Source organism: Condylostylus longicornis, unplaced genomic scaffold (assembly GCF_029603195.1).
Source record: "Condylostylus longicornis isolate FDR11 unplaced genomic scaffold, ASM2960319v2 ptg000072l, whole genome shotgun sequence".
In the NCBI taxonomy this organism is placed as follows: Eukaryota; Metazoa; Arthropoda; class Insecta; order Diptera; family Dolichopodidae; genus Condylostylus; species Condylostylus longicornis.
In genome coordinates, this window is record NW_026578040.1 from 877,586 (window position 1) to 889,784 (window position 12,199).

Genomic DNA, 12,199 nt, shown 5'->3' on the forward strand with positions numbered 1-12,199 from the left:
TATTAATTAAAAATTACCTATAAATTTTTTATAGGTACTTTTTTAACAGGTCAATGACAAACATAAATTCTTCTGTTGCGAAATGAAACAGTGTAGGCATAACGTTTACAAAGTATATGGAGCATACATTGTTTTATTTCTCAACAGACGAATTGTATAGATTTACAAAAAAAGGAGGGAAGTTATTTTACTAAAGTATTCATTTTACAGAAAATAAAAAAAAACATTTACTGCTAACTATTTAGACTCAAGTCGAATTCTTCTTTTTAATTTTTTTTTTGCTTATGGATGGATGTACCCACATATACGGAAATATATGATGTTTTGAAATTGAAGATATCACAATATTATCCGAGAAATTCAAATTCAATTTAACTAAAAACTTGATTTTCTTGATAAAGAAATATATGTATGTGTGCGTAAGGTACAAATGCATTTTTATGTACCTACTTACATATTTAAATAAATAAGAGCACTATTAACACTTGTTCTTTAATAAAATAAGAATTTTATTGATATAATTTCCTCAGATTTTAGTGTCTTTTTTCGTTCCTTTATTCACTAAAATGAAATCCAAGTAATAAAAAATTTTAGTTATGGAGGCCTATTTTATTCGTCTATGTTTAATGTATTTTGCGAATAAAATACTTCTGAACTATCTTAAAAAAAAATGGAAAATAATTAAAATTATTTTAAGGGTTAAATGTTTTTATTAGTAATTTTCGCTATGAAAAAATATAATGTTGTGGAACTCTATCCTTTGTTTTCGGCGTTACTATTATTTTTGATGTATGAATGAATATATTTAGTAATAACTTTTAATAGAGTTCGTTTAAAGAAAACAGTAGTGGAAAATGTAATTTTTGTTTATTGACAAAATGCAATTTTATTGTAGACTGAAAAATTAGGTCTGTCTAGTATAAAACTTAAAAAACTTAAAAAAGAGAAAACAATGACGTGATTTCTCGCAAAAATAAAGAAAAATAGATAAACGTCAAATTTCTTAATATTTATCAAACATAAACAAATTTTTTGCTTAAAAAAAAAAACAGAAAATTTTGATTTTGAGCCATAAAAGTGTGGAACTTAGAAAAGACCAACTTAGAAAGTCAAAATTTTCAGTTTTTGGTATAACCAAAAAATATTTGTTTATGTTTGATAAACACTTTGAAATTTTAATAACTTACATAAAGTTTTTTAAAGTTTTGTGTCTGGTTTATTTTTTTTTTAAATGAAAAGTTTTTTTTCTTTTTGGGGGAAATTTCGTCATTGTTTCTCTTTTTAAAGTTTTTTCAAGTTTTATTCCAGCCAGACCTATTATTTCTTACATATTTATGTGTTTGACTTTATAAAAACTTATAATAGGTTAATTATATCTATTAGTTATATTTAATTAAATGTTATGAATGTGAGCCTAAGCACGTGTGGAAAATGAAAAATGAAAAAAAAACTAATTTTAAAACTAAATACTCGTATATACACATTTATATAATTTTATACAGATGTTTGTGGTATTCCTTCAAACAACATAGTCCTAGGAGAATGTTTTACATTACTTCGCAGCCTAGCGAGTGGAGGGGTTTGACTGATTGAACTACTTTTACCCGTTATAGATCTATTCGAAATAGAATCTTTTTCTGGGGAAATTATACACGATTCTTTAACTAATAGACTTTTTTCTTCTGATGAAAAATGTGGTTGTTTTCTAGATGTTTCTTTTACGTTATTTACTCCAAATACAGTTTCGGTTCCACTTGTATTTATTTTGGGGTCATTTTCGATTTTATTTCGAAGTTTTTGTTCAACGGATTGTGTCATTGTTGGTATTTGGAAAGAAGAAGTATTATCTTTAGCAGAAATTCCACTTTTCAGGGAAATTTGACTACCAAATTTCTGGGTCACACCAATTGAACTTACTGCATGTGTGGATGAATCGTCTGCAAGAGGTTTTTTTTTTGTAGTCGATTCGCGATATTCATAAATGTTATCTCGTGATTTAACCGAGTTGTTATGAACAAGCATATGTGTGTTTTCAATACCAGTAATACTAGGACCGCTTCTTGTTGATTCGACGTTATCGATAAAAAATATATCTTCCTCAAGACGATCAGCTTTACTGTTAAAATAAAATTTTAAATTGAAAAAGAAAATTTTAAATAAACTAAAAATCATTACAGTTTTGAATTTCTCCACATTATGCAACATATGAAGACTAATACTATTAACAACAGGCAAGCTGCTGTCATTGACCAGAAAGCAATTTGCAATGGCTCATGTGGCTCCCACCAAAATTCTGTAGTTGGGGGATATGTTGGAATCAAGACGCCAATAACGGTTGGTAAATACTGCATCCAAAATGCACTCTCAGTTTGCCGATAATTCATTTTAATTGTAGAATTGAAAGTTGTATTAATATTTAAATACCTAAGTTCACCTTGATAAGCCTTTTCAAAATGTAACCCAAGAACTTGTTGAGGGGTCGGATTTCTGAAAAATTAATTGAAATTTCATCGTAAAAACCAAGTGAAAAGTAAACTTTGATAATTATTTGATGAATTTACCCAAATCTTGCAAAGTTGCTAAATGTTTGCATAAAAAAATGACTCATGTTACGATCATTGTCTGTCCACATATTTCTTTCAAATCTTGCTGCAGTTGGAAAGAATTCAACGTCCATAAATGGGGCCCCCGTTAAAAGATAGTGTTCAATATCATGGGGATATTTTCGCCACTCAGGGTAGCTAAATGCTTCAATTGTGGTATTTAATACGAATATATAAACTGGAACTTTTTTCTCTAATAATAACTTAGCCATTTTATCTACTGGAGCAGTGTACAAAAAATCTGAGAGAAAGTTTATATACATTTCCCTGATCCAAGTAACATTCTTAGGATCTGGGTGGTATGTATACATATATTTAATTGCTTCGAAAACACCATTTGGATTTAATGTATAATTATAACGTAAGACAAATTCACGTATTTTCTCTTGGAAAAACTTTTCATCTACTATGTAATTGGGTTTTAAACTATCATTTTGAAAAATAAATGACGCAGCCTCTTGTGTTGTCACACCAGTCATGTAATGTAGTCCCTTATTGAATTTATTTTCTCGGTACAATTTTTCTGGCATTTCCGATAAAAATTTCCAATCACTTTCTCGCCAACCTTCATACCAATCATCACCTGGATATGTGAAGTTTTTATCTAAAACGGGACCCCATGCAAAAGTTCCAACTTGTGGGTCCAACTCAGCATTTCCAAGCTCCTCAAAACTACGAGATCTTAAACAATTTACTAACTTCCAACTTGAATCAATATAACATCCCAATTTTTGGCCCAAAACTCTGCTTGTGTTTTGTGACCTATATTTGTCGGAAATTAATGCCCAATCAGCGAAAGCAGAACCAGAAAGACCTATTACTCTACCAATCATATGCTTTGTTTGTGGCGCTACAGCTAATAGCCCAGCTGAAGCTGCGCCAGCGTCTGGCCCAAATAGCGTAATCAAATTTCGATCCCCATTGAAGAACTCTATATTCTCATAGACCCAACGTATTGCCATAGATTGATCAAGAATTCCATAATTTCCTGGAGAGTTTTCATCTGCTGTTGAAAGAAAGCCAAGAGCACCCAAACGATAGTTAATGGTAACAACTACAACATTATAAAAAGTGGCTAATATATGGCCCGGAAACAAATTTGATGCTCCACGTTCAAAGTGTCCTCCGTGAATATAAATCATAACAGGATATTTTTCTGGAACGGCTCCACCACCTGTCTGAAAAATAAATTTCAAGTGATAATATTAATACCGTGCACAATATTTTTGTTTTACTTTAATTTCATCGAATTAAATAACTTACCTTTGGAGAAAATACATTAAGATATAAGCAATCTTCGTGAACGTCACGTATTCCTTTTGTTGCACCTGTAAAACGAGGATGTTGTGGGCAAGCTGGTCCAAAGTCTACAGCTTGAAGAAGTTGCCAACCACGATGTAATCGCGGAGGTTTAAAACGCCCTTCATTTACTGGTGGTAAGGCGTAAGGGATTCCAAGAAAAACCGAACATTCCCCTTTCTTTTGGTCAACTGGACTGTGATATGGTCGATAAAATGATTTTGGATCGGGGTCGTCATATATTGCCACCTTAAATCCTTGAACTTGTCCATAATTAGTTGTAACAAAAACATTCCTTTGTGGGTCTAATGTTACTGAATCTGGACGCTGTTTTCCTTGGAGATCCTTGCGCCATCCTCCGAGAATACCGGGAAAAGGAGTTAACGGAATGCTGGGATTGTTCTAAGATATGATATTTTTAGCTTATTGAAATATAAATTTGTTTGCTATAAACATATTGTAAATGTACCTCAAAGATAAAGTATTTTACAATAATTGTATGTATAACGTCGAAGCTCTTTTAAGTATAAATTTTGCATTCGCTTATTTTTCATATAAGATTCGTGAAAACAAAATTTTTTTTCAATAATTCTCATAAGGAAAAATATGATAAATTATTGCAAGAGTTATTAGAATTTTCGTTTTATTTCACTTAGTATCCTTCAAGATAAAAAGTTTAAGACTATTAAGATATAAGTTGACATAAGTTTTAGACTATTACCTAAATTTTAGTGATAGGATTATTTCTTATATTTTACTTGATATATACTTAAATTCTTCGTATTGAAACAATGAACATATAAATTTTTTGAAAAGATCAGGGCTCGAAACTCATCTGCGGGCCGATTTTACATTTTTCACCATATCTAGGGAACGAATTGATGGAATTTCTTGAAATTTGATATTTGAGTTCTGGTTGTTACCGAAACTAACTGGCTAACATCACCTATCAATCGTCACCTATGCGTCGATTGTATGGTGCCGTAAGGCTCAGCAGGCGGGTGTGCGGGCCAAGCTAGAAAAGCTACAGAGGCTGGCCTGCCTGGGAGTGACCGGGGCGATGCGGACGGCTCCCACCGCTGCATTGGAGGTGATGATCGGATTGCCGCCACTGCACCTCCATATATTGAAGGAAGCTCGGCTGGTGACTTACCGACTTCTCTCTGGCGAGGACGGGGCAGGGCTAAAGTTGGCCCACAGAACTCACAGAGACTTCATTGAGGGCGATCCGATTCTAAGGATAACCATGTCAGATACCTGTCTGCCGCGGTACAACTTCGACCACAAGTACAGGGTTCTGTTTCCTGATCGATGGACGTGGGATCGGGGTGGTCCGGTACTTAGGTCGGGTTCGAGCGTGTGGCCTGTGTATTGCACAGTGTTCCAGGCCGAAATACATGCAATAGAGATCTGTCTGAGAATCAATTTGGAAAGGGGGTATAGAAACCGCACCATCTATGTGTTCTCAGACAGCAGGGCTGCACTGCTGGCGCTCCGTTCAGCTCAGGTTACATCCAAGCTGGTCTGGAGCTGCCTTGCTGCACTTATGGAATTGGCATCGGAAAACAGAGTGATGCTCATTTGGGTGCCGGGCCATAGTGGCCATGCGGGCAACGAAGTTGCCGATGAGTTGGCGCGGAGGGGATCTGGGGCTGCCTTTGTGCAGCCGCTGCCTTTCTGTGGTCTGCCTTCTTCCGCCGTGGGGGCCAGGCTTGCCTGCCTACTCGCGGCGGAATGCAGTCGTCACTGGCGGGACACGAAAGGGTGCCGTCATGCGAAGGTGTTTGTTCCGGCGTGCTCCGGCGGATTCGCTGCGGAGTTGCTGGGGATGAGCAGGAGCCGGGTTCGCACTATTGCGAATTTCTTCACGGGGCACTGCCCGGTGAAATACCACCTGCACAGGCTGGGGAAGTCGGGCTCCCCCCTGTGCAGATTTTGTGGGGGTGGCGATGAGACCGCCGTGCACATTCTCTGCGACTGTCCGGCACTGGCTGTTCGGCGCCGCAATTGTCTTGGACATGGGTCCCTAAGTGTTCGGGAACTATTGTCCAACTCCCTTAGGGATATCTCCGGCTTTGTGATTGGGACGGGGATATTATAGACGGGAGAGTGGGGTGGCTACAATAAGTCAAAAATGGCTGCGGTGGCTTGGGGGGATGCTCCTGTCCCCACTCAGTTCCCTTAGAATCTACAATCTACAATCTACAACTGGCTAACATTTCAGGGAATTCAGGTAGCACAAAGCGAAACGCTACTTTGAGCCAAATTTACATTTTTCTAGGTATGTTAACTTTTAGCTTACTAATGTCCTAAAAATTGGAAAGAAGTATTTAACAGACATTTTTGTAATATTCTGAAACACTTTCACTTAGCTAGAAAATACACATTGTGGTCGGTTATGTGCTGATCACATCAGTTTTTTTTATCATAGGAAACTATAGCCATATTAAAATTTTATATATATTGATAATTACTTGAAAAAAACTTTGTAACACCTCCCCTTTCAGAGTTTTTACTCATCAAAATTTAAAAAATTTCAATTTTGCGTTTCCATTTCTTTAACTTTATGTATACTCTACTTAATTTCCATCTGACACAAAAATGTAACAGCAATCATCCTCTTACTTAGAAGTAAACCTGAGTAAAAATATTTTTCGAAATTTATTACTCAGAGATTTCTGCCGAATTTATGCAAAATTCTTTGATAATAAAATTTTCTAATGCAATAGATGCTTTTCATTACTTCATTATACCTAATCATTGTAAGTTAATACGAGTACCAAGTATGTTGTACGTATATAACTAATACTAATCTCTAGACTCAAGTTCTTAATGGACAATTTACTATTTTATAAATGATGGATTTCATCTACGAGTACTAAATTTTTCTACAGATTAACGTTTAATTGTAAAAAAGGAATAAACCATATGTATTATATTTGTATAATGTATGTAAATAATATACATACATAAATAATATTAACATAATAGGTCGGGAAATGTTTTAATTACAATAAATGTAATTAGGGGGTTTTCGTTTATGCACGCTGCGCTGAAAGTTCTACATTAGAACAAGAATTTCTAAGTTGCAGCGTTAAACAGTATGCAAAAACTTTGCTAATTTTTTTTTGTTTAAGCAGTCTAGCAATTTTGAAGCTTCGTTCGAAAATAACAGAAATGACATTATATATAAAATTGTATTCAATAATTTTCGCCTTCTATTTCATTGCAAAATAAGGAAATTTTAACAAGATTTGAAAACTTAAAAAAAAATTTACTTTAATAACCTTTCAATATTTGAATCTGCTATTTTGAAATTTAAATTTTTTTTTTGAATTTTGAATTTAAAAAAAAAAGAAACTTCATGACAGCAACAAAATTATACTAGGGGTCTGCGCTACATTTCTAACATTTCTTTATTACAGATTGAATTGCAGATGATTCTGAAAGTTTTTATTGCAGGCAGTATTTCCGAACGATCTATAATTTTAGAATATGTAGCGTGAATTTTCGAACGTACTAGAAGTTAGAACTATTCTAGAACTGAATAAACGGAAACCCCCTTAAACTAAGTTAAATAAAAATTTTATGATAATAAAAAATAAATATGTAATGTATACACTTACGGGATCATATCGAAACGTATCCTGCCCTTGCGGATAGCCTTGAGGATACTGATCAGGTTTATACTGTCCAGGATATTTTTGTCCATAACCATTAGGCTGATAAAATCCATAACGTCGATCATTGTGTGTATAAGTTCTAAATTATGAAAAATTTCATTAATTCTTAAATATAAAATAAGTAACTAATTTGTTAACCGATAATCTGGATCCCCAGGGTTTTGAACAGGAAAATCAACTCCTTCTCTTGAATAAAATCTTGGGTCACGCGTGGGTAATAAAAGTTGTGCTTCTACTAAGTTGAAATGTTGGATAAATATGAAGTACTGGCAGTATACAAATACTATCAAATTTAATTTTGGTTTTCTAAAAATTTGTATCCAATTTTTCTTTTTATTTTGTGGTGAAATGTTTTTCATTTTGTATCGGTAATTTAACTTTCTCTTGTATGTTATTGTGAATTAAATTATATGAGCGATAATCTAAAATATTTTTAAGTTTTCTAATTCTAATAATAATGAAAGAGAAGAAAAGAACTTTTAGTAAGGCTTACAGCAATATTTTTAAAACAAAAGTAGAATTTTCCTTATGCTTTGTTTGCAATGCAATTCGAACAACTCTAAACCAAAGGAAACCAAAGTACCATGGTATTTTTATTTTGAATTGACTAAATACATATAAGTATACATATTTAAAAATCTAAGATTTTGGCGTTTTGTTAAATTTATTTTGTTTTATTTAATTTCTAACAAAAAAAATTTTTTAACGCCATTCAAAATAACTAACGCAAAATAGGTTTTCAAATTTTTACTTATAAATATGAATTTTAAATGTTTTCCCAGCATCATTAAAAACACTGTGGTTTACATTATATCAACATATCAATGAGAAAGTTAAAAGTTAAGCTTTACTTGAGCTTGGCGTTGCTACATTAAAACTTTGTTTTATGAATAAGATTCCTGTATTTGCTATAGTTAAACTTTTCTGTTTTCCGCTAGCGTTGCATTGCTTTACTTTGGGCTAGTTTTACAAACTGAAATTGAGTTTTTAGTTTTATTTAGGTTTTGTAACAATGTGTATATCACATATGTATAAGAACCACATAATATCCAGTTTTTTGTTATAATAATTTTATTTATAAGGAGATAACTTATTTATACAATCTTTCTTATAAGCTATACAAATAAATCAAATTGTTTTTATATCATATACGTATACATACATACATATACACTTGCAAGTGGCTTGAGTAATTCGATTCCTACTTTGAGACATCATAGTTTAGTAAAGTAACCAATATACCTAGAAACTAATATAAATTGTTCAAGTGTTTTTTAAACTAAAATATAAATTAAATTTATTATTTAAAATTTTTGTTATGTTTAATAAATAAATATATGTCTATATACATATACATATATGTATGTATGTATAAGTTTATATTTTATTAGACGGCTTAGCTCTAGAATTTCAAAATTAAATATAAGCAAAGCTATTTTGTTTTAAATTGTAAAGATAACGACATAGATTTTATTTTAATTGGCTACATTCACTTAAGATAATTACAATCATTATAATTCAAAATGCTAAATTAGGTGATTGAAATTAAAAATTTCAAATTATATACTTTCATATAATGTTAATATAATTAAGTGCATAAAAACATACATACATACTCCATTTCTCGTTTATTTGCATTTCTAACACTAGTGCGTAATTATTTAATTTCCACAAAATACAATATGAAAATCAAATGTAAATATAAAGGAATCTGCTCTTGTTCTATATTGTTAAATATGAGTAGAAAAATAAAGAAACCTTATGTACTTATGTACATATGTACTTATATATTTATCTAGCATTTTCTCAATAACTATACACAGTATAGGCAAAAAATTGGTAGAGGTATGAGGTAAAATACAATTAAATTATTTTATTTATCCGCATATGGTAGTAATTATATTATATTAAAATATCATGCTTCTGGAGTACAAACAATGTAATAATGAATTTATGTATTAATAGACCTTTAGTCAATAATATAATAGCTGCCTCATACAGATATACTAAAAGAAATACATTATATGTATTAAATAAATTAATAATTTCAATTTTGAATAAAACACAAAACTACTGTTATTTACTTAATTAATTTTTAACGTTTTCATAAATGTGTGGATTACTATTGTGTATATTTAGTATCTTCACACACGTTTTATTTGTACCTGTGTATGTTTATGTAAGTGTATGAAAAATAATTTAATTTATATGTATGTAGGTTAGGACGTTGAGTTTCTTTTTCAAGAAAATAATAAAAAAAAACAAAATATAAATAAAATTGCGAAGAGAAAACAAAGCGAGTAATATTTTCTATGACGTCACTTCAAAACTGGCTTTGTTGAACATGCTGTAGAATCTAATTTTTGTTATTAATTTTATTACTTGAATAAAAAATATAAAAAAAAAATGTTCGTGGTGTTTGCTTATAATAATATAATTTGAAATGATAAGTTCTTGTGTTCTTTTTTAAAAAAAGTAAAGTTATATTTTTCATTACAGAATTTTTTATCTTTTATTTCACTAATTTTAATATGAAACAAAATGGTTTCGTTAAAAATTTAGAATATACGCTAAAATATTATATGTATATAACTTCATGCATACATAAACTAACACTTGCATCTTTAATTTACTTTAGCAACACAAACATATACAGAATATATCCACATATTTATTTGTATGTAAATTCAAATGAATAAAAAAAAATAATATTGCACTATAGTTCAATTTTTAGCTGTTATAAAAATTGAACATTTATTGCTTTGTTCAGGTGTCATGTTTCACTTTTATTCATTGCGATTATTAAAAGAATTTATGAAATAATTTTTTCATAAAATAATGTTAAGTACTTAAAAAATTAATGATTTAATGGCACTTCTTAGAAAATAATATTTTAATAATTTTTTTTTTATTTTTGTTCCGTCACAGTTTGTAAATGAATATACATAAATTGTAATTGAACTATTTTAAATGTAAATGTAATCAATTTCTTCCATCATTTGTTATCTACAAAATTTTGATAAGAATTTCGTGTTTTCTTTTAGCACTTTACACTTCTAGAATTTATCATTTTTTTGTATTAAATCTAAAATGATTTTTTAATCTTCATACACGCTCATATTTTCACTTTTTTTAGAATATATTTGTTTACTTTAATTAGTCACTAATTTTGCTAATAATTTCCATACTTTGCTTTTATGTAAAAAAGTTCTAAACTTCACATAATCTCCTGTTATCATTTTCCTAAAGTATAATATTTTGTTTCACATCGTACTACCTGCATATCCATATACATATACACATGTAATTCATATTAGCATAAATTATGTTAATTATTAAAACAAATAATTTTTATACTTGTACATTATATATTTTTTAAAAATGAACTAAACATATTTTTAGTCCAATATCCAATGTTTTGCAATGTTAATGCCACGATAAGTAAAAGTAGAGGGAATTTCTTATGCACAAGAACAACAACAACAAATGAACAAAATTGTAAGACGTTCAAATTACTATCCGACAATAATTTTCAGAGTATAAGAGCTGAATGCAAACTAAATAACTAAAAGTTATATTTTTTTTCTGAATTCATTTACAATTTTTTCAATTTTCTCTACCTTACATTTATACATAACTGGTAAACACTAACAAAAATTGTATACACTTGCTACATTAACACATTACTAAAACAAATTTAAAGTCAACTGTAATGAAACCGCTTAATAAAAAATGTTTTGATAATATTGTTTAATTTTTATTCGTTGGTATCGTTAGTTTGAGTTATATTATTGCACTCTGTGAGTGAACTGGTAGTTTGAGTCATCAATGATCGTGAATCATGATTATTGAAAATTGAGAATACGAGTGTTCTTTTTCTTATATTTTTAAGCGTAAATATTTTATTGAATTTTTCTTATTAAAAATAATGAATGGTGTGTTTTGTATGTGTGAGTGAGATTAAATTTATCAAAAGAAGATAAATAACATATTTATGTAAATATGTTACTAAAAATGTTCAGAGTTTACTTGTCGTGTTAATATAAAAAGATACAGGTAAATTCGTTTAATTTCACGTGTTTATTTATTTGTTCACGCAATATTTTTGTTGAAGATTTTCCAATTTTGTTAAAGATTTTTTGTGCATAATATATGTATAGTGAAAAATATTTTTTAAAAAATATTTTTTTATTTTAACAAAATATTTCAATTATTTACAATGTTTAAAATTTAATTACATACTTATTCAATTACATAATGTTATATGTCGCATGTTTAGAATGAGAGTGGAGCATTGACATTACAGGTTTTTTGAGAAAATTCAATATTTTATAATTCTCTTTGAAGAAAAAATATTTTATGATTGATGTTTATCTTTTGACGACTACAAGATTTCCACATTTAATAGAAATTTTTAAAAATCCAAAGGTGAATATTTTAAATATATGAAATTAAGTAACCAGTTTGGCTATCGTATTTAATTTTTATTAGTTTCACTGTAAAAGTTTAGTTTTTTATTAATCCTTCCGTTTATTATTAGTTTGTCCGTTGATGTGTCTGTTTGCAAAACCTCTCACTTATAGATACAAAACATTCCATATAATATTTTTAATA

The 12,199-nt window shown here is 30.1% G+C and overlaps 1 protein-coding gene across 5 annotated transcripts; it reads right to left on the reverse strand.

The window, feature by feature from the left end:
- Positions 1–687: 687 nt before the first annotated feature.
- On the reverse strand, positions 688–11,197 carry LOC129612496 (neuroligin-4, Y-linked). Of its 5 annotated transcripts, none has more exons than XM_055526137.1 (7): positions 10,949–11,197; positions 7,724–8,033; positions 7,529–7,664; positions 3,867–4,304; positions 2,562–3,781; positions 2,176–2,487; positions 688–2,116 (listed from the first exon to the last, which is right to left on the reverse strand). In XM_055526137.1, exons 2-7 carry the CDS (start codon positions 7,942–7,944, stop codon positions 1,495–1,497), a joined length of 2,949 nt encoding a protein of 982 aa, XP_055382112.1. In that variant the 5' UTR covers positions 7,945–8,033; positions 10,949–11,197; the 3' UTR covers positions 688–1,494. The 5 variants fall into 5 exon arrangements, with proteins under 5 accessions (XP_055382112.1, XP_055382110.1, XP_055382109.1 ...); XM_055526135.1 differs by having other exon boundaries at positions 7,724–8,007; positions 10,774–11,197; XM_055526134.1 differs by having other exon boundaries at positions 10,774–11,197.
- Between the last annotated feature and the right edge of the window lie 1,002 nt (positions 11,198–12,199).

Excerpts from the sequence above, each read along its gene's own strand:
- LOC129612496 (XM_055526137.1), bottom strand. The coding sequence starts at position 7,944 with ATGAAAAACATTTCACCACAAAATAAAAAGAAAAATTGGATACAAATT. Across the intron at positions 3,782-3,866 it reads TTAATGTATTTTCTCCAAAG|ACAGGTGGTGGAGCCGTTCC; the intron begins GTAAGTTATTTA and ends TTTATTTTTCAG. Across the intron at positions 2,488-2,561 it reads AGCAACTTTGCAAGATTTGG|AAATCCGACCCCTCAACAAG; the intron begins GTAAATTCATCA and ends TTAATTTTTCAG.